Source organism: Homalodisca vitripennis, chromosome 6 (assembly GCF_021130785.1).
Source record: "Homalodisca vitripennis isolate AUS2020 chromosome 6, UT_GWSS_2.1, whole genome shotgun sequence".
Taxonomy (NCBI): Eukaryota; Metazoa; Arthropoda; class Insecta; order Hemiptera; family Cicadellidae; genus Homalodisca; species Homalodisca vitripennis.
Window position 1 is genome coordinate 56,875,810 of NC_060212.1, and position 23,535 is coordinate 56,899,344.

Consider the following 23,535-nt stretch of genomic DNA (forward strand, 5'->3'; position numbering starts at 1 on the left):
TCGGCTGGCTTGCAACTTTAATGACTATGGTCAATACTAACTACTTATAGTCAATACCTAACTCAATACGTAAATTCAGTGCCAACTAACTACTACTAATTCCCGCTTGTACTCTAGCAATGCATGAATTTTGCACATCTTACTCAGTGGGCTTGAAGTCTCGGAAAAGTTTAATAATTTTTATTAATGTCTTGTAAAGCAATGAGGCCGGGTATATTATTACCCATATAAACATAATTTTTATGCGATTTTCAGTATTTTTTCTAATAGGCTTAAAGCCAGTAAAGAGTTAGTAAAACATCTTAAATTACGTCATAGGTCGAGATGTGCGTGAAATTAGATGTATTTATTTAAGTAGAATACTATGCCGCAAATCAGGAGATGTGCGTGAAATTAGATGTATTTATTTAAGTAGAATACTATGCCGCAAATCAGGTCTTAAAAGGTTTACCCTACGTAAAATGGCGGATAGTAAATATACACAATATCAAGGCTGTATTTAACTTCAATAAAATATGAGGTGTAAAATTGTCTAACAGCTTGCAACAAATGATGCAGAAGCCTTATTACCGTTGTGGTAATACTACTTCTCAAAAAGTTTATCCTGTCCAAAATATCGGCGTTTTAAAGTTTTTTAACGTAACCGAAAGTACTTGCCGAGTTTTACCATATATGTGACGAATTAGTTCTTATGTGTTGTCAACAATGATCACAACAGTGGATTTCCAAGATAGTGTGTTCCAACTTTGAAATTGAGTCTCCTTATTATCCTTCCTATTTTATATTTAAATTTAAGGAAGATAGGCTAGTTTTGTATTTTACTGTGCACTTCTGGAGTCTACAAAATCCCGTATGGCGGTGACTCAGTCTACATTGGAGTCTCTAGTAGACTAAATATCGCTTACTCAGCCTGACGTGTATCCAACACTAGGATGAAGATGGCTTATAAACATATTTTTCGAGACTAGTACTTTTGACACCAACATAAAATTCATTCTTAAACTCCTGTACTTAGATTTACTCTTTTCACTCGCCAAAATATGTGACTTGCAGAGCATAGAAGAGGTTATGTTGTCTATAGACATAATTAGTTTTATTTTTAATAACTTGTCAATTGAGCTTGAGTAGAAACATGGCGTTTATTTAACTGTACATTTTATTTTAAATTAATATGAAAGAGGGAGTATCTTCTATTGATTGCATGCTATGATGTTTAATGAGGTGTACCTTGCAGAAAGGACTCTTTGTCCTGATTTCACACCCGAGCTCTACAGTTAATTGCCAACCGGCCCATCAAAAGGACATTACTCTCTGATTCTGTGATCAAAATACAACAGCGTGTTCATGATCTAATATATTGCATCGGAACTCATCAGCATGGCGAAGTATAAGGGATACTTTAGTGGAGGTCAATAATGCCTATAACTATAAGCTTTAAACAGTAGTGGACCCAGTAGCGAGCCCAGCGGCTTACCTTATACCCGGAGAGAAAGGTCCCCCTGCAGTGTCACTGGCGGTGTTATATGTTGGGAAATGTACCAACCACTGTAGATATTATTGGTCCCACTATCTCAGCAGCCACTTAACAAGTTACATAACTCTTTAGTTTAAAAAGGTATGAGAAGTCAGTATTTATTACGCTCAATCGCAAAAAAACTATTCTAAGTCCTATTGTGCCATAGAATCTCAGAAACGAAAAACTTAACCTTTAACATTGGTAATTTATAAGATTATTGTATCATGAAAATTACAAACAAATTTTCTTTCACATATAATACTTATAAAAGATTTATCACTACTTTTCTTTTGTATGGTGAAAACCAAGTCGCTATCTTAATGGTGTTTGTGGTATCTGAATTGAATACTGAGTTTCCGAAGAATATACAACAGATTACAGATACAAATGTTTGACACATAATAGAAAGCCCCTTCATATCCCTGTTAAATTTGTATTAGTATCCCTAGAAACAAAATTGTGATATCAAAAGTTACAATTCTTTGATCTACACTGTTTGTGGATTTTCCATTTAATTCTAACGAAAAGAACAGTTTTTAAAATGCTTGAAGAAACAACATAATATCCCAGGACCTTTATTGGTACTAAAGGGTAGCTTCATTCTTTAATTAGTAGTACTGTTGACCATGTATGGATTAGTTAACATAAACACGCATAGATGCATGTGGACGAAATCCTACAGAGTAGGGTAACACGGAGAGAAAAGAAAGAAAGATGCGCATGCGCGGCCCTGTCTATACCACTTGTAGTGGGAAGATTGAATATATTATTAACGCTCCATTTGGGACTGTTCCATTGAATATTGGTTACAAATCATATCTGCAGCTGAGGCGACTATACTTTAAACTGATCTGAACTTCACAAGACATTATCGCGGACAAAGTCTTATTTATAAACTTGTTTTCGAAGTTTCTCCTTTTCGAACTAAAATTTAATAAAAATTGAGTAAATGAACTTAATGAAAGATCTATATCATATGCATAATGTGTATCCTGTTTATTTGGTAGGAAGAGTGATGATATGATATAATTGATTCCTATTTTGTACATTTTTGGGCTTTGACAAAAGAAAACTTGTTCTTACATTTTATGGAAACAATAATAACATGTGACACTAGCAAGCAATACTTGTATTTATGGGGTTGCCGATGTGTATACGGGACATGAAGGTCTGCATGAATAATCTCAACTTTAGACATTGTAAATATTGTCAAGTTTTGAAACAAAAGCCTTTAAGACTTCGATAATCTCAGATAAAATAAAAAGTCTGTCTATTGAATTTAAAACGTTTGCTACATTTCTGGTACAGCTGAATTATTTCAGAGCTAATAAAACTTTTATTCAAGCTAGTTTTGAATTGACTATACGAAACTGTGAACGTAGAGTGTTTTCTTGGAGCATTAAAACCCAATGGCAAGGACGAAAATATACAGTCAAACTAACTACGTCACAACCATACGGTTGCTAGCTGCGTCCTTATCAAAGAACGCCATAAAAACTTGCGAAATTTTTTTCTTATTTGTTTCACAGGTTTCCTAATTAACTAAATCTGAGTTTCAAACAAATCTGTATAACGCCCTAATAGTATTAAAAATATTAAAACTGAAATACATATAAATATTATAATTCTTATATACGAGTATTAGAATAAAATTTATAACATTTCTATATTTTTCGAATGACAAGCTGCTTAAGGGAATCAATTTTAGGTTTTTCAATGCATCTATATGATTTGGTACAATTTGATTTTCACCAGAGCTGCAATTCTGCATCACTTCCTGCCAATAACATTGCCATGTCAATTTATGGAATTGCTTAAAATAAAATAATCCATTAGCCAAGAATACAAAGTAACAATTATAGTGGATTTACAGAAACGCCAAGAATGCAAAAACCCAAACATTATTAATTCAAAGAAAATCTAATAATGCAAAATGCCGCATATTATTGCTTTAGAGAATATTTAATAATGCAAAATTAATTATATTAATTATATATAATTATAGATTTACAGAATAACTGATAATGCAATTGCCACATATTAATGATATACAGAACATATGCTAGTGCCAAATGCCATACATTATTGCTTTACACAATATATGCTAATGCAAAATAAAAGATATTATTAATTTACAGAATATATACTAATTCCAAATGCCATATATTATTGATTTAGAGAATATCTAAATATAAAAATTCTACGTATTACCATTTTAAGACTACCTGCTAATTCAGTGTTGTAACTATTTATATAGTTATATAAGCAATTTAAAGAATAGCTGCAAATGTAAAATGATAACATCCGTTTTCAGAATGATTATAAATAGAGAACAGTTCCTAACAGTCATTTAAATAATAACTACAAAACTACAATACCAGGTCTTTTTAGGTTTCTAAAATCACAATTATTATAAAAAAAATGTTATTTCATACAAAAAAAGTAATTGGTTCTCTAAAATTTGTTGATTTATTTACTAAAGTTTCAAACCCTCAAAAATTATTTGTCTTCTCACTTAATACAAGAAATACGAACACCATCACCTCCTTGTTAACCCACCACTAATATATTTAGACAATCCACCAAGTTTTTTAATCCAAGTTCCCCAAGAGTGGTCCCACAGGAGATATTTATATTATGACCAAAGTTACTCCTCTTGTAATTGAATTCGGCCTCAGTTAGAGTTTTATCAAACTGTTTATTCCCATCTTGGAATATATGTTTACAATAAGTAATTTAATTTCTTTTTAACTATTTGGAACAAATTTATTACAAATTAAGTTGCCATATTGGTTAAAATTTGTCATAACATTCTACTAAGAATCCACCTTGATGAACAAAACTGTGAATGTTTTGCACATAAGGTTATCAAGACTGGTTGGCACCCTAACAATTTTACCGTAGTTAAATGAAATGCAAAGGGATGGCACACTCTTCCCCTTATATCAGAAGCAGAATACAAGCGACAGAAGTAGACGCAAACAGCAAAACGCTTTTAAAACTAAGTTGGATTCCAAAACCCACATATGTGTTTAGTTTCTTGGTTAGTGCAACAACATAACCTCAACTGTCGAACCGTACATAAATTAGAGTGGAAGTGAACTAGACGGTTGTATCCGACTCTTTTAGATTGTAACTTTTCAGTCGTACGTAAGTTATATGTAGATTTTTTTTTACTAGGACAAAAAACAAATTATCACTATGCACTTGAACAATCTTAGACAAAGTTAATTAAAAGAGAGAGACATTCTTAATCAAAGTTAGTTTTTATTGGTTTATATTTTTTAATCGGGACACAAGTTTACCTCAACTATGAAACTTGAAAATACCTTAGATAGAAAATTAGAACTAAACAGGCTGAAGTTGACACTTTTTAAACAAATTAGGTTTTCGATAATTATATGTTTACATTATTCATACAACAATTCGGTTTTACATTTTTAATCTCACCATGGAAACAGAAATAATATGTACCTGATATGTATAGTCTGTTTTAAACAATTGTAGGGCTCTAACATATTACATCAAAAATGCTTTCACTAAGAAATAGCCTCCGAAAATTACGTGTTCATCCGCAGGTATCTGCCAGTGTATATTTTCTGAATCGGAGAAACACGGCAAAATCAGGTATGGTCAAAATCTTTGGGTCTTGTTGGACTTAGAATTGGTTTTCCGTATCTTGAAGTGCCATTTGAGGACCTTGCTAATCATTTTGGACTCATGTCCTTATACAATAGAAGACGAATTCAGGATGCCTCATTTCTGTTCAAGCTTCTTAACAATATTATAGACTCTCGTCATCTCCCTCAGTCGGAACGATTTGTGTATCCCTATAGACCTTGCTCTAGATATATCTTTGGTCACAGGCAAAAAGATGGAAACCACGAGCACTTTGCTCCTATGCCTCGAATCCAGCACTGGTAATGAACTTTCCCCTAAGTTTGAAGAAATGAGTGTCATCACTTTCATGAGAAGGATTCTTCAGTTTTTCAATTGCGTGTGATGAAGACTCCTCCCTCATTTTGATCGTTTTTTTGTTAGAGTTGTTGTAATGTTTTCCACTGGAGCTTATTGTGTTTCACATTGTTATTGTTATACTTATATGTTTATTGTTTGTTATATTGTTTAAAAATGGTTAGACCGTTGATAAACAAATAAATAATATTGTTTAACTTTTCACCCATTTTTTTAACTTAAGTAAAGTCATGAAGATCTAAATTACTTTTCACAAAAATACAAAACGTTTCTGATCTCGCCTCTATGTGTGTTGCGTGTAACACGAAAATGCTGTTCGGTAAGTAGCAAAGTGAAGCGAGAAACCTCTCTCTAGATTGACTCGCGGAGTAGATGATATGTTTATGTCACCAGTATGATTGATGGATTTCTGATAGAAAAAGAGCTGGAATATTTATGCTAATGTGGAAGCCAGGGAATGTTCCAGCCGTTAATGGCAGATGTGGAGCAGCCGTTAGTGCCAAAGGGATACAACAGCAATGGCATTATTGTCAATGTTTATGAAGTTATAGGATAGCAGGGTATCAGAAAATGTATTGTTATTATTAATACAACTCGCTCATTAAATATCAATCAGACTACACTGTTTAGTGCCCTATAGCTCAACGATAATATTTTAAGGGGCAATAGGTTGGCTAATGCTTAATAAAAAACTTTTTTTTTCGTACGGGACTCTGTGTACGAAATACTAAGTTATGTTTACCTAGTGCAATAATCTAAAAACAATTTGTACAGTTATATTTATCTAAACAATTCACATATCGTGTAACAATTTGAGGATAGTAATTGCTTTCATCCTGTGATGAATATTTGGTATAGTGAGTTTAAGTCAGGCAATAATGACCCGCTGAAGATAATCTGTATAATTTATGTTTGTCTGGTTACTAATAAAATTACTGGTATTTTTATTAATTTTTTTTGTGATTGTGACATAAACCTTTAAGTTACATCACAATGTTGAACTTTGACTATTATGACGGCGCGGCGTAAAATTGATTCACTCTTCGAACTTTATCGTTCATGTTTGTACAAAATAAACACATTGATTTTATTGTAAAGCAAAAACACTTTAGTTGTGCACAAAAAATGTATGATCTGCCACCTCATTATGTATAACTCTATAGAATTTATATTACTCTATTGTAAGCATCGTATTATCTACAATATTTGAGGCATAGAAACAAACAAAGTTTATAATTTTTTATAATAATTTTTATAAATACGGTACGATCAAACATTTACAACAAACGCAAATATAACCTGAGATAGTAACTTACAAATTCTTCTTAATATTACAAAATAAAATAACCAAGATTTATTTTATATTATATAGTTAGAAAACGAGTTACAATCGTAAACTCAGATAAGCAATAAAATGAGGCGATTAAATCAGATTAAATCTGAAGTAAAAATAAATAAAAAAAGAAATTTGAAAGAGGAGAAACTACAGCATTCTGAGACTTTGATGTTTAAAGAAGCCACATTTCCCTGACTGCGTTTTAACTGCTCCCTAACGGCAGTTTTTATGGCAGTTCTCGCGTTCTCTGTACATTTCGTACGTTGTTGTGCTCGTAAATAATCAGGTTTATTCGCAGCAACCTACAAGCACTTACTTCTTGGATCGATAATTCTTAGCAAGCTAACCAAAATAAGATATGAACTATAATATAGTGTTTTGTACTTTAAACTATAAAACTTTAAGACTTAGTATATATGATGATTTATGAATTGCCAGCTTAAACACTGATTGGTGGAGATAAGTATTTTAAATGAATTAGTCGTACGTCTCAATAAAACAACAATAGAATACTACAAGGTACCTGACATTGAAAGTCAAGTAAACAATTACAAATATGGAATTATAAAACAATAATGCTACTGAGGAACTTCTAGGGCACAACTTTATCATGGCTCTTTACTTATATGGTTTGATGTTAATCCATAGGTCGATTAAGTTGTCTTTTTACGCCAAGTAAAATACACATTTGCTCATCTTTTTATATTTCTCACATGGAGATTATTAGAAACATTTTGAGAAAACTTGCCTACATTGACCCGAGTTAACATCACCACTGAATAGTAAACCACATACATCTTGTTCGGAATCACAGTCATAGTTCTTCCTTGAATTGACCTTTGTCAACATCACCACTGGATAGTAAATCACATACATCTTGTTCGGAATTACAGTCATAGTTCTTCCTTCAATTGACCTTTGTCAACATCACCATTGGATAGTAAATCACATACTTCTTGTCCGGAACCACACTCATAGATAATTCTTAAATTGACCTTATTCACTATCACCACTGAATTGTTTTTGTGGCTTGACAGGATATATGATATAGATTGAAACAAGCGATTACCATCTCCTTATATTGGCATTTATTTTTCGTTATGATCTGTTCTATATTCGTATTGAAAATACGGTTATTGAAAAATAAAATTCATAACAAACCTGTCTTACATGATTATTAGATAACTGGCAAAAAGTTATAACTGTGTTTTACTATTCGATAAGAATTGTGTTGAATCATTCATTTAAGACCGGAAGGGAAATCTGAGGAAATGTGGAAAATCTACGAATCATCCCATTTAAATTTACATGGTAATATTGAAGATGAATTCACTTAAAATTTGGTGTTTCAATTAATATATAGGAATATAAGTTTTCTTGTATAGTATAGTAGTAAGGAAATTAGATTCCACGCACAAAGATTCGAAGATGGTCGAACTGTCGCTTGGATCACCTACTCATCAAAATAATGACAGTTGAGGCTTTCATCTCGCTGATTCTGACTCTTGTAAAATCTCCAGATTACAATTCTCCGAAAATACTCTTTTAGGGAATGCTCTGAAGATGCTATACGAAACTTGTCATCTAGAGATGTGAAAAGCGTCTGAATCAGTGTCATGAAAGCCTCAAATGTCATTATTTAGATGAGAACGGTGAAACCAAGCGGCGCTTTCCAAAATAATTGTTCCACATTCTACCTAGTTTATACAATACAAGATTGGGGATTACATTCCTAATCGGGAGCCGTTAATTAAATGTTGACTTGGTGTGAACAGAAGGACGTAGAAACCTAATTGCTTTCCAAAGGAAACTTTTGTGAGCGGGTGTAAAGGTGTTGATACATTGCGTGATACATAATGTGAGCATACATAAGTCCTCGTGTGCAATATTGGGTTCGTGTGATAAACTGAATGAAATAAAATTAAGATATTTCAAACTTACCACAAGGGCACTATTTTAGCTGCAGACTCGGAGTAAAAACGAGCTTGTGATAATTTGTATTTCTGACTAGTATATTCTAGCAGTGTATCAACTAATACACCTCGGAATGATAACAGGAGTTAGGAAATTTGCTATTTTATATGTTATAAATCGTATAAAACAACGTTTTGAGGATTTAAATCCACCCTCTTCTTCAGGTTCGAAGGTAATCAGTACATAAACATGAAAGAAAGAATGAAGAAAAATACGTCTTAATGTGTGAATAAAATTAGTATAAGTACAGATTTGTAAGCATCTGTGACCTCTCGACAAATTATGATTAGTAATTAAACATTTTTGTAAACAATTAAATGCTTTAAAACGTAATCGAAGAGCAGCAGCGAGCGCAGAAGTGGAACACGCTGTTGGTTTCACCAGACCGAAGGCGAATAGCAATCACATGGGCTTAGTGTTGTACCATTGTTTTATTTTAACAACTAAAGATTTTCTTATTGTGGCGTATAAACTACTTTCATGTACAATAATATTTCCTTGGAAAACAATTTAGGGAAACAAAGAACTGTTTCTTTGTAAATGAAGTTAGTCTCAGATAAGGATTATTTTGTGAAGATTAACAGACTTAGCGTAAGCACAAGAAGCGGGAAAGGCTTAACACAATTCGCAGATTCTTCTGCGAAACCGCAGCCTGTTTAGTGTTTAGTTTTGATAATCTCGGTCCGCCAGTTAGGTTGCACAATTTCCGTTTTAGGTTATATCGAATAGGTTGATTTAATAAGGTTTCATGCAATATATCATGTCTGAATTTAATAGACACAATAAAATGTAATTAATATTCTTTATAGTTCTAAATGGTATGGCTCATTTATTATATATATATATATATATATATATATATATATATATATAAAATACGAATTTAAAAGAAGATGTTTTAATGCACACATTTACATAGCATTCTGTGTATTATTTGAAAAGATTGTTTCAAAGCTGGGGAAAGTGGAAGTGGATTGTTTGCAAAACAAACCGGAAGTTGGAACGTTATCAATCATAATCGTTGCGGCAGATGTAGCACATATTTGTGCTTTCTTCTAAATTGATGTTATAACTTCATTTTGTGATTTTATGTTAAGACACTGCAAATAAAAATGTAATGAAAATAAACAATATTTTTGGAATTAAATTCAACAAAATACACCTAAATGCAACTTATAAACAAGTCATTCGGAGTTTTACAAAATATAATTGCATCACAACGACTAAATTTCGTTACGTATGCTACGTAACATTAGTAATAACAGCACACATTTTGACTGTGAACGAGAATGGTAACGACAATTCAATAAGTACAGGCACTGCTTTGTCGTTGTGATTCCAATGATACTCAGTTCCCGTCATTTGGTAGAAAAAGCAATTTGTATTATTTGCATACACACTTTAAGAAACACTATAAGGAAAATAGTGTGGAACATACATATATAAAATATTGTTCAAGTATATAATATGTATCAATTAGAATTTTTAAAAGTAAAACCGTCAGATGGTAAGCACAGTATCTGGATAGAACGTAGGCTCACCCGATTAGGGAAAACATTTGAAATCAAATGAAATTGAGAAAAATAAAATAAATTTATTAAAAAACTGACATTCCTCGGGGATAATGGTTTTGAGTGGATCTGTGATGTTGGCAACACTGATGAAGACGACGCCCCCTGAAGCTCGTAAGACCATGGAACCCAGTCAAGGCGTTAGTCCTCAGGTGTGAGTTACCAGTACATAATACTTATATTAATTAATTATAATGCCTAGGGATGCTGGTTCGGATGGTGATGTCTGTGATGTTGGCGACACTGGTGAAGACGGAACCCCCTGACGCTTGTGAGACCATGGAACCCAGTCACGGCGGTAGTCCTCAGGTTTGAGATACCAGTACATAATTATTAAATTATAAATAACGTTTAAACCTTATTTAAATAATGGTATTAGTTGTTAAATATATTAACCATAATATTGTTAAATACCTACTGCAAAATACCATATTGCGAAATATATTCCAACCGAACAGTATTTCCTCCTGTGTTAACTAACTATTATTCAAAAATTGGTGTAAAATAAGTCATAATTACGTATTCCATCATATCGAAACTGACAGAACGCTCGGTCAGAAAATCTCAGTTAACAACTTTAACCCTCAGTTCTGTAGCTTTCTATATAAAAATACTTGTGAAAGGAAATCGTGCAGTCTCATCGTGGCTTGAATGGTCTCGATAATTATCCGCCATTTATCGTCCTGCGACAAGGACTCTTCATACGACAGAGGCTCCACCTGAATAGATTTCGCAGAATACAGATTTGTCGAGCTATTCTCGGGTAATGTTAGCGTAGAGGAGTATCCTGTTCTCTAAAGATTTATCATTCAATTCGTGTAACAACTCTTGTATGACAAGCTCTTCCAGCAAACGTTCTCTCTAGAATAAGATCAGACTATTTTAAAATAAAAGGTTTATTGAAAAAGACCATTGCAGTCGATAGGAGGTACACATTCATTTAATAATTTTAAATTTATATAAAAGATCTTTCACCATCAAAGATACCTTCGTCACGTGAGAACTATATGTTCAGAATTGGTTTTCCCAAACCACTTCTCATTGGATGTGATTTTAATTTGGATTTCTCTCAAACAACCATAATTAGTTAATTTAAACATTTATTGCCTCTAAACAGTCTAGAGGTTCGGCCTTATGTCTGGATATTTCTTTTACCAATTTATCGAGTCTCGTTTTTAAAGGAATTTGAATTTTATGACCATTCAAAGCATACTACAAAACAATGTAAAACCTCTGAATATAGACTCAAATATTGAGCGCAGAGAGAAACGAAAACACTCAATTAACATTTTTCAAACATTTCATTGGACATAAAAGATTTCTGATCCCGTTAAAAACGCATATAGCTCTAGTGCAAAGTTTCATCACTTTGTGTCCCTCTGTTTTACACTTCCAAAATTTTAAAAGATTTGTTTTCCTGTTATTACCATATCCTACATTGTAGCACAACCACCTCTGGTTGTTTTTAGCGTCAAAAATTGCAGAAGTATATATAATATATAAAAATGAATGTTTGTGTGTTTGTCCTTAATGGAATCGTACACTATTTGACCGATCATTATGAAAATTTGAATGTACATGTACTTTTCCACGGAGAAGGTTTATATGCTATACTCATTTATAAAACTCACCACGAGGTGGCGCTGCAAAATTTAAAAGTTTTCAAAGCGCCAGCACATTATATACTGCAATTACACGACAGCTACCTATATTAATTTGCTAAAGACTATTTGCAGGCACTAAGTTAGGATGTTTGTCTTTATGATAAATATATGGTTGAACTTAAAGCTTGACTATTAGACCGTTTTATAATAAAATACAAATGTACGTGCATGAACCAGTAGTGCAAATACACGGGCAAAGTTTAGGTAAAGCGTGCGAAGCCGCGGGAAACAGCTAGTTATATATAAAAAACAAAATATCAAAGCAATTACAAAAAACGGTAGAGTGTATATTGCAATTAAATTAAGTTTAAACATCTGCAACATAAACATAAATTTTCATTTAATTTGTCAAAAGTGCAACTTAACGGGTTTTGACAACACAAAATAAAATTCTCCTTATTGACAAGGATATTGATAAATTAAGGAAATTGTGAAATTTCTTTTCAAATAACAACGGTGACCACGGTGGCATAGTGATAGAATAATTGTATGATACCAACAATAAAAAATATTCTTTTCTTTGTTCTAGGAGATAACTTTCTATTTAGTTGACGATCTGGCATGCTGCAGGAAGGACCTTCGCCATTCACATTCTACCTGCACAAGGACACGATAGTGAGCCGGTTGTCAGCGCACTTCGCTATCCTGGGCAGTGAGAGCCAGCACTTCACGGGGTTCATGGTGCAGGCGCGAGACGACGCCTCAGGGTTGCCGGTCGGTCAGTTCGACACAGGATGTCTCGACATCAATACCATGGACTGCTTTCGGCGGTTTCGCGGTACGGGTAATTATGTGGCCTTTATATGTTTGTATCACACACTAATAATATATGAGATGTCACTTACTAACGTCTCGACATCAACACCATGAACTGCTTCGGCGGTTTCGCGGTACGGGTAATTATGTGGCCTTTATATGTTTGCATCACACACTGATAATATATGATATGTCACTTACTAACGTCTCAACATCAACACCATGAACTGCTTCGGCGGTTTCGCGGTACGGGTAATTATGTGGCCTCTGTATGTTTGCATCACACACTGATAATATATGAGATGTCACTTACTAATGTCTTGACATCAACAAAGTGTTTAAAATAATGATTGTTTAATGTTTGTTTTTTTTACTATGGAAGGATTAAGAAGTAAACGTGATTATTTCAGGGCAATTCCACCTTTTAACAATAGCATCAATTTTATTCTCAACTCTGAACATGTCTATACGTCAAACTGTTCACGGACAGTCTCTTGGGAACCACTGATCTAATGAACCATGAATAAGCCCAATCCCGTCATCATACAACATCTTGGAACTAAGTGTTACTGTTTTCTTATATCTCGGAACAAAGGAAAGTCCGCAAAAATTAATTATTATAACATTATTTATTCCTACGTATCCAGCCACACTAGGGTTTCGATTGGGATAAATATCATTAAATAAATTCCTTACTTCATCACAAGATCTCATTCGGTCTCCCTAACCTCGCATCACCAGAATTATAACACGCTCTTGTTCAATACACTTAAACACTCCATTCAAACGTAAAGTATAAAAAATACAGGTTACAAATGTAAATCAGGTTTGGGTTTGTAATGGAAGTGGTTTACCTTCCCAATGAAGATGTGCATGTTTTGCTTCACTTAATTTCCAATTAACTTCAATGAGCTCTAATTGTGTACTGAGTTGATATAAAAAGCTCTAGTTTATACTAATCTTCCTCTTTTATCAATATCTTGAAATGCGGTGTAACTTAACGAGTCTTTACATTTACAAATTTTGAGTAACCATGGGCAAAGTTGTAACAGTGATTAAAAAGTTCATTTATATTTCCTAGAAAGTTTTTGCGAATTCCTTCTCTCTATCTTTACCCATAAAAACTAAACAGAAAGTATCCATACTTTTAACTCACACTGTGTATGACAGATTCATACAAGTTATATCCCATTATTTTGTCGAATTCATTGTAGAATTTGTCAACGGCACATCGTGAAACTCACACCATCAGAACAGGCGAGTTTAGTATCAGGTGGCTCTTCACACGGACATTGAACTGTTAGAAACTGTTTAAATGTTTGGCTGCCTCAGGGAACCTGTTGATTAGTCTGACACCGAGTTCTGACAATTGCAACGATACAAGCAGCCGATAGTTTAGAGTCGGGTTTTCCTAAATCTTACATCGTAGTTGTGGTCGTTCTTACTTTGAATGATTATAATATTACTAATGAATGAAGCACATGAACTACTAATACGTCGAGGCAAGACAAACACATGATGTAAGCTTCCCGTAAACCTTTGTTTTAAGTTTGTTTTTGAGAAGAAAAGTTTGAGAAAGTTCCAAAGCTTTTACTAACACTTGCCATTTGTGGGTTATGCAAATCATAAGAAAAAACTACATTTCGTGATCTGCAATCTAATTTTTTTCTTCAATTATATAAATGGCCTAAACATAAATACAATCTAGGATGAAATTGATCAACGCACTTAATCACTGAACTAAGAAGCGTAAATAAGACCTTGGTTGTCTTTCGTTGGCTAATCAATCCTTCTTGCTTTCCTTACTAACTGATTAAAAGGATAATATGCTTTTAGACATTGACTACCGTTATATGTTAAAAAGTAAAAAAAAAAAAATAGTGCATAGCTTTATTTCACATTATTATTTTTAAAAGAACTTAGATGTTTTGTGTGTATCTTTAATTTGTGTGACCAGTGCATTGTATATTTTAAATCAACTAATTACCCCATAACGAGTGATATAAGTTCTCATGAAGATGGTTTGTCATCGAAACCGGTTTCAGAAGACTATACGGATTCTTGAGGTGAGTTATCGTATATCTCATCCTCATTGATGTATTGTGAAGTATGTCAAATTCTTATTACCATTGAGTCTTTTACCACAGTTAATCAATTATTAAAATACTGTCGGTTATCATGTTAATTTTGCATTTTAAAGTGTAATAACTGATGAAAATAACTTTTAAAACATATTCAGACTAGTCCAATGTTTTCTTAATAGTCAATATTTAGCTCCTCACACTACTGCAGAGCGTAAAAAGAGTCCTGTTATCTTATATTTCTTCTACAGTCCTGAATTTGATAATACAGAGAGAGCCTATAATGCGTAATATGGGTTTATTTTTGTCTGCATTGAGTTTTAGCCTGTTGCCTGCAGTACAAGTGCATCATGCACTTTTATGTTATTCTGTAGTGTTGTATCTAAATGTCAAAGTAATCGTGTTTTATAATCGATTAATGTCAGTGACAATGCATTGAGCACAAATTTCAAGATCCTTATATTTCATAGTTCCTATTTTTTGTCACTGCTGTGTTCATATCATTAATATACCCAAAATACATCCCTGTGGGACACCACATGTGGCAGTTTTGTAGTTGTCGGCAACAAAGCACTGCTGTTCCCACTCATATATGATCCTATCCTTGGAAAGTAATGGAGGCAATTAGTTTTAATTAACAACTTTTTTACATTGCAAACTTTTTCAAAACCCTCATACAGAGCACGCAAAATGCTGATAGGAATGTGGTTTAGCAGAAGGTATTGGAAACTTTATTTAGAGGACGCATTACAGCAAAATACAGCCGGAGCTTAGCCAGGATATGATTGAAGTAAGGAAATATATTATCCAATCCTGAAAGCAAATCGTCAATGAAACGTAGGAATGTAGCCGTAGCTCCTTAAAGGCACACTTAAGAGTGTTATAACTTTGTGAGTAAGAGTAGACTTTTTGTGTACATGTAACTATCGATAACCTGGAGCTAGGTCATAATTAGTAATTTTCCTTGATTTACTTGGTCAAATGTCGAGAAATCGGGGGAATAGGATACAAATCATCTTGTATATATCTTGGTATAAAATTGCCTTATAATCTCCATAAATACATATTTTACCATTGCTGTTTAAAGAAACCACAATTGGGGTTGACCTCTCTGATACCTGAACTGGTTCTAAAACCTGCTTTTTAACTTTATTGTTAATTCCTTTTTTACAGGTGACTGTTAAGCATAAGGTAATGGACGTGCTCTTCAATTAAATTAGCTTGTGATTCCATTCAATTTTTAATTCAATTGGAATTTCCTGTAATAAATATAAAACAATATGTGGAATAATTCTTTTTTCAAATTGTGAACGTGCTTTAGAGCATTATTTAGACTGTCGGATATACTAAAGAACTCCAATAACCTCTATATTAGGATATTTGAGCCAGTCAATGTCAACTAAATCACGTTAACACTAAAAAAAAACTTATGAAAGCTGAATTTGATATGGTTTTAAAACCTAAAACAAAATAAGAAGCTATATAGAATGATTTTCTAAAAATATCCCGGATTGGAGGAACTCTCGTCTCTAAAAGAGTCGGGTTTTACGAAGCTTTCAGGCATTTTTAGTCATTGTTGTTATATACAACACACGCGTGTTATCATTATCTTATTTTGCATCCCTCTCAGTTTTAAAAGATGATTTTGTGTAATATATCCCAATCTACTTGCATTATATCGCATTATGACCTGGCCTTTTAAACTTCAAATAAACAACATTTATAGAGGGAAAATCTCTTCTATTACACGTAACTCACGTAAAAATAAATTATTCCTTGGAAACAGAACTAATAAAACACATAATTGTTGTATTTTTACTTCGCTCGATTGTATTTATTAACCTTTACTTTGCAGGGACTGAACTAACGCGTTTTCCCTACATTTAAATAAGATCTTGTGTCTATACAGTTTAGTTAATATGTATCGTGAATTTTAGTCTCAGTTTCGCCTTATCACCGTATCTGTTTATGAGGAGATAATGATTAATTTGTAAATCGTATCAGTATCGTATAAAACGATATTTTATAATTATTTCTCCTTCTTTGTTCTTACTTCAGAAAAAGCATTTAAAAGAAGAGAATAATATCTGCTTGATATGTCATATGATATAATAGCATATCTTGTGATATATTTTATCATATCGTCTCATATGATAGTATAATGTTTTCTAGTCTATTTTAATCTAGATTTCAGTTATGTGTTAGGTTATTAGTTGACCTGAGGAATGGATCAAATTATAGATCTCGAAACGTAGTGTTACTTATTTTGTATCATTGAATGATAGCAAATGTCTAGGAAAATCCGATTTACTTCATGTATTTTGAGTACAGAAATCGTATCTGGGACGCAATTATGTTGCTTATAATAACGAAGTTGATACGCATCTGTAATATAGATTTTTAAAGCGAAACATGCTTATTCATTCACAATTCTTACGTAGTCAAAAACATGCTTCAAAATAAGAATCATGTAACTATGTTTATATTGTATAACGTGTACCCTATAATTAACCCCTTTTAAATTTATTTAAATTAAAACCATCGAAATATTTAACAGAAAATGTGTAAACCTAAATTTAATACTTATAAAAATCACAAATAAACTTTCCGTATTCACCATCAAATCTTCTAAAGAATTCATCACATCTTAAAAAACTGATAAATGAGTTTTCTTCAACCAAATTAAAAATTAAAATTAAAATTTCATTCATTGAGTTCTTAAAAGTCTATGAAGAAAAACTGTTTTCAAGAGTAATTTTTAATATCAGTCTAATGTAAGCATGTAAACGGCAGTTTCTTCCAAGCATTTAAACGGCTAACAAAGCGCAGCGCTAAGAAAGGTAAAAAGTGAAATGTCGCAGAGAGTTTTAATCTCAATCTGTCATCCGCAGTGTATTTATATTTATTTGTGTGTGTTAGCGCGCGCGCTTGTGTGCGTGTTTTTTTGCGTAATAGTAGCTGGTTTACATAAATTATATACAATCTAGCGTCAAGATTAGTTAAAAAATACCCAATAAAATTGTAACATATAGTCAACCAAAACAAATAAAATCGATAAAAAATTATATATATTTAATGCTATTGAATGTAATCAAATACGTAACACTTAATTAAATAGTTTTGCTCACAATCCCATAATAATACACATTTCTCATATAGTAAAACAATTAAAATAATTTCTGCAAGAGAGAAAAATAGAGAAATATTTCGGCGCCATTTATTTATTACAAAAGGTTACTAGCAGCTTTTTACACGAGTATATTTTTAATTAAATATTAAATAACACGCCTCATAGTAGGTGGTGGTCACTAAAATATATTCCAATTACCTGAAAAATTTCAAAATAGTTGGGCTTAAATTTTAAAGACCATGTTAGGGCACTGAAGTTGAAGAGGAACTGTCTTATGAATCTTAATGAAATACGCATGTTTTTCTATAATATTCCAAATTTTTTAATGAATAGCTGTAAGAATTTTACCAATACTAATAGGACTAATGCTTATTCAACCCCTAAGTTAATCTGCAAGAAATATCTTGTTTGTTTTTGTTTAGTGTATAAGGCACATGTGTGTCCAATTTCTTCTTTGTAGCACATCGGAAAGTAGACAAAACAGCAAAATTCATTTAGATTTGCAACCCTATTTCAACCCCTATGGGTGGTGGATCTTGATTAAAATTATACCTTTTTTAGGATATTGAAAAGTTGGAAAATCTATAGTCCACGTAAACTACTATGGACCTTCATGTAAATGCTTTAGTTTTTAAATTTAAGCCATGACGCATACTCATGCCGATTACCAACTTTTTGAGGTATCAAGAAGCGGGAGAATTTGTGATGAGAGTTAATTAAGGCTCTACCTATTATGAATAGAGATATTTGTTTTTAAAGACGGAGGAGGCAGATCAAACAATGTCATCTTACCCTAAATCCAGTATAGCCTAATCCGATAATTGGCACGTTGTTAGAAATTTTAGTTTCCACAGGAAAATTTTCAGAATCTTGTATAATTGTATACTGCAATCTAATGTAACTTTTGCAGAACACTGCAGTCCACCTCAGTTCGGAGCCCAAGTCTGACGCTCACATGCGCTGGCTTCCAGATCTGGACTTTGCTGGGAACGTCACTTTCTTGTGAGTAAAATTTTTGCAGAAACAAACTATTTAAATATGCTTCTAGGTACTGTGAGACCAAGTTTATTGTTTACATGCTTAAAGGGCACTTTTGTAAATATATAACATTATTTTATCCATGCGCCTTCAGTCTCGCAGATTCCTATATTATAGTAGTTGGAATTTTTTTTATGCAAAAAAGACGAGGAGTTTTGGGGGTATACATTTCCCCAGAGTTGTTTACATTATAATTTTTTTATTCATTGCGGGGCAGATTTAATAAACAGTGCATAGAAAAACTGGTCGCACAAGAAATTGTAGCATGTATTCCAAATGCTACAGATTATTTTATTCATTGTTAATAAACCGCGTGACTACAGGTACAAAGTTTGACACAAATATAAACCAAGAAAGCTTGAATAGCCCCCTCAGTGGATTTTTCAATTATTTTAAACTTAAATTTATTCACAGGGCCTATTTAATAACACCATATTATCCTTAATGATGTGGTACAAAATTTCAACCTAGTGTGAAGAAAAACAAATTTAGTACTGGTACAATATATACTGCTTACTGGGATTGGTTCTATATTACGCGCCTAATAACCGTCTGCCGTAAACAATGTTAATTGGGCAGAAATATAAATTTGAAAAATACTGACTGTCGTAAAATCTTTAACAGTTTTAGATAAACAATTGTTGATACTTTATGAAATGACTATTATAATGAAATTTATTTGTTTATAATAAACAAATGTTTCGTCAAAAATTTAATTGATCCCTTTTGAAACATGATAATTTAGATGGTAACGTAACTGTTACAGAACATAAATACTCCTTCTAACCTTTTTTTATTATACAAAGGGTTTATTAAGCCTGCTTTAAAAAAAAAAAAAAACACACACATCTGACGTTCAATAAACGAAGAAGAAAAAGTACAAGAACAAGATGTACAAAAAAGATTAAGACTAAGATAAACACTAAGAACAAAAAATCTGAAAATAAAAACGTATTTGCTCACAGGCAGGAAGATTTCCACTGGGGTTTATGAAACTGGAATATTGAAATTTACCGGTTCTAAACAATCTGTTTCATGGAACTTCAAGTATTTAAATTACATTAACTCTTAAACACTCTAAGGTTTCCCGGCTCATAATACCTATCAGCCTGGCTTGTAGACTGTGCCAACGAAATTTGGAAGATCACTGTTTCTGGCAGCTTCCGGCATCTGGAGAGAGTCTTCTAGGCATTTTGGAAATCATAGCCTTTTGTATTGTTAGGCATCTGTCAGCACCCGGCCTCTTAAGTTCTCCCGGTCTGGAAGAGATCCCTGTCTCTGGCAGTATCCGGCCTTGGAGGGAGTCTGCCAGGTCTTTTTGTTACAAGAGCCTTTGGTAATTCCCGGTATCAACCATCTCCCGGCCTATAAATAATCCCGGTCTCAGAGAGATCTCAGTTCATGTCAGCTTCTAATTAGTGGCTTCTCCTGGTCTTTGAAAGCCCCTAGTTTATTCCTCGGTCATTATTAGAATATGCTTGTCAATTTAATGTTAAAGTCCATCCATCTACAAGATGTCTACTCGCATAATAGTTGTGTGGTTTCTGATCCTGTGACTCCACCCCTTTTGTTCTGATTGACCCCATCATCGTACTTATCATTGCCATCCTCTTGTAGAACATACTTACGAAGTTTCGTAAAGATGCGTTATCATAATTGCACCTGTAATCCCCATTAGCTACCGATTACGTAAATTATCCTCCAGTGTTATCATCGGCGTAATTACCGATGACGGATACTACCCCTCTCAAAAGTTAGAAATTTTAAAGCGGAAAAATATTCATTATATCGATTATTTGAGCATTTTTCTATTATTATACTGTTATTATAAAGATACTTTGTTACAATAGAACTTGCTCGATGTTTAAGGTAGTCGACTCTCGAAGTCGATTGTTGTTTACAGTTCAGCTGTTGATTGTTTTTTTACATTAGTTGCCGTTTAAAATAGCATTGCGGCAAGGTCATATTCTTTTTAAGTTTTAGCAACTATGTAGAGAGCATATTCAATGAAAGTAAACATGAAGTCAGTGATAGTTATTTTGATAAAGAAACTTTGAGTGAAAGTGACGTTGAAGAAATTCAAGAAAGTATGTGCAAAAGCCTAAAATTTAAATTTGGGAGTGGCCAAGGCAATATTAGCCAACAATTACTGGTAGACCTGGAGTATATTTGATTGTTGCTAAGCAACTAAATACTTTAAATATATGGTAATATAATACAATGTATACAACATTTCATATGGTAGTTTGATATATTAAAATTGACTCTAAGCACTCTAACAAGGATTTACTTTAAAACATTAATAAGGAACTTGAGGGTAAAAATATTTGTATTTTATTTGTTAACCAAAGAATAGTGCGTAGAGAATGTAAAAACACACACATTGCAAGTGACCCACATAACTATTTTTACTAGTAGACCTGGGGCATATCTAATTGTTGCTAGGTAACAAAATACTTAAAAAATAAGATAATTAAATACAATTTTATCATGTTATATGGTTGTTTGATATATTAAAATTAACTCTAAGCACCCAAACAACTATTATCATAAAAAAATAATACAGTACTTGAGGGTAAAAATATTTGTATTTTATTTGTTAACCAAAGAATGGTGCGTAGAGAATGTAAAAACACACACATTGCAAGTGACCCACATAATTATTTTTACTAGTAGACCTGGAGCATATCTAATTGTTGCTAGGTAACAAAATACATAAAAACTAAGGTAATAAAATACAATTTTATCATTTTATATGGCTGTTGGATGTATTAAAATTGACTCTAAGCACCCAAACAACGATTATCAGAAAACAATAATACAGTACATGAGGGTAAAAGCATTTGTATTTTATTTGTTAATAAATGGATGACACATAGAGAAAGCAAAAACGTTTGCACATTGCCATAATGGGATTAGAAATCTACCTACATCACTACGGTAGAATAAGTTAAGTTATAAGTATAAGAAAGAAAACATTCTGAAGAGTAGCTTGCCAAGGCAATGTAAAGAAAAAGCAATGTTTTGCGGGCTTCTGTGATATAACTACTCTGACATTATATACACTCAAGTGTTTATGGGTTTGATTAAAAAAAAGGAGAACTATACCAGTCAAATTTTATCACTAGAGAATCATATTTTAGAGATGTGGCATCTCATAAAGGTCAAGTCAACTTTGTACAGAGAGTAGGTAAAGTACATCTTTGTTTAGATAATTGGAACAGCTTGTCAATATGGTGAAACCGAAACAGAGTCTTTGAAACACAAATCCAACTCTTGAATTCCCTTCGGTGAAATGGAGCCTGCTGAAGATGTCAAAATAAATAAGGATGTTGAGAATATGAGTGTGGCTTTGAATGCTATATTTAAACATTTTACCGGGTATTTATAATTGAAGTAAAACGTTTTATTTATGGAATGGAGGATTATAAAGTTATCAGGATAACATTGGTTAGATGATGAGGTTCGGTTTTGGAAACAAGATTAATCCTACTCACTAGTCCTACATATAGTAAGAATGAATAAATGAAAATGACTAAATAGAATTGTATTTTTTATTATATTCTTTAGTTGTAATTAATAACAATTGTCAATGTCAGCCTTATAACATCTTCACTTCAAATTATTTTTTTTATAGGCTATAGGAAAAGTAGTTAAATGTTATAATAAAAAATTGTGTTTTAGTATTAAATTTAACTACATGGGACAATACTGACGGTTAATATTAATTAAATACTAAGTTATTACAACTTTTTAAAAGCCATTTTTCCCTGCGTTTATGAGTTTATTCTTTTGGGATTAAAGTACTTGATGCATTTTAGTTTACCCCCATTTCAGAACATAGTTCCTGAAAAAGGGAAGTTTTTGTATTAGAGGAAACTTGATGAACTTTCTTCTTGGTAACAAATATTTACTTTGTGGAGACAAAAACACATGGAAAATAACGGATAAATCTTATTTATTATTTTATATTCTAAATAAGGAGAAAATATAGGTATTACTGTATAAGAAATTGGTTCTCATAAGTTGTTGTGTTGCAGTGCAACGGTGGCCCAGTCCCGGAAAGTTTTCTGGGTGAGGCATCCTGCGAGAAAATTGCAAGTAATCCTTGACGTCGCCTGATCATTAATTACTCCTCAATCTGCAATAAAAACTTTCCTTCAGTTATTGAAACTAATTTAATATAATTAAAAATTCATTATAAGTAGTAAAAGCTCTTGTTGTATAAGAAAACATATATTATCATTTAGCCCCGAAAAATCCTTCAAGACCTTAGTATAAGTGGGTGGGGGTGGACAAAATCTGGTAGGTACGTGGTTATTATACATTAACCGATGATATATAGTTAATCGGTTGAAATAGTAAGTACTAGGTGAGTTACAGGAGTTTTCCGTAGATATATTAAGAGAAAGGTTGGATCAATCTAATAGAACCTTAATACAAAAGAAATACAGAGCATATATTTAAATAATTACATTCACATATAAGAGACAA

General features: G+C 32.6%; 2 protein-coding genes across 3 annotated transcripts; both read left to right on the plus strand.

The window, feature by feature from the left end:
- Positions 1-10,425: 10,425 nt before the first annotated feature.
- LOC124365388 lies at positions 10,426-12,884 on the plus strand. The gene is made up of 4 exons (XM_046821365.1): positions 10,426-10,486; positions 10,575-10,681; positions 12,607-12,820; positions 12,871-12,884. The coding sequence occupies exons 1-4, from the start codon at positions 10,426-10,428 to the stop codon at positions 12,882-12,884; spliced, it is 396 nt and encodes a 131-aa protein (XP_046677321.1).
- Positions 12,885-12,892: 8 nt separating this feature from the next.
- LOC124365199 (putative ferric-chelate reductase 1 homolog) lies at positions 12,893-23,221 on the plus strand. 2 transcript variants are annotated; one of them, XM_046821157.1, is made up of 3 exons: positions 12,893-12,926; positions 18,914-19,005; positions 23,082-23,221. In XM_046821157.1, the coding sequence occupies exons 1-3, from the start codon at positions 12,903-12,905 to the stop codon at positions 23,161-23,163; spliced, it is 198 nt and encodes a 65-aa protein (XP_046677113.1). In that variant the 5' UTR covers positions 12,893-12,902; the 3' UTR covers positions 23,164-23,221. The 2 variants fall into 2 exon arrangements, with proteins under 2 accessions (XP_046677113.1, XP_046677112.1); XM_046821156.1 differs by lacking the exon at positions 12,893-12,926 and adding an exon at positions 13,006-13,038.
- The last annotated feature ends 314 nt before the right edge of the window (positions 23,222-23,535 follow it).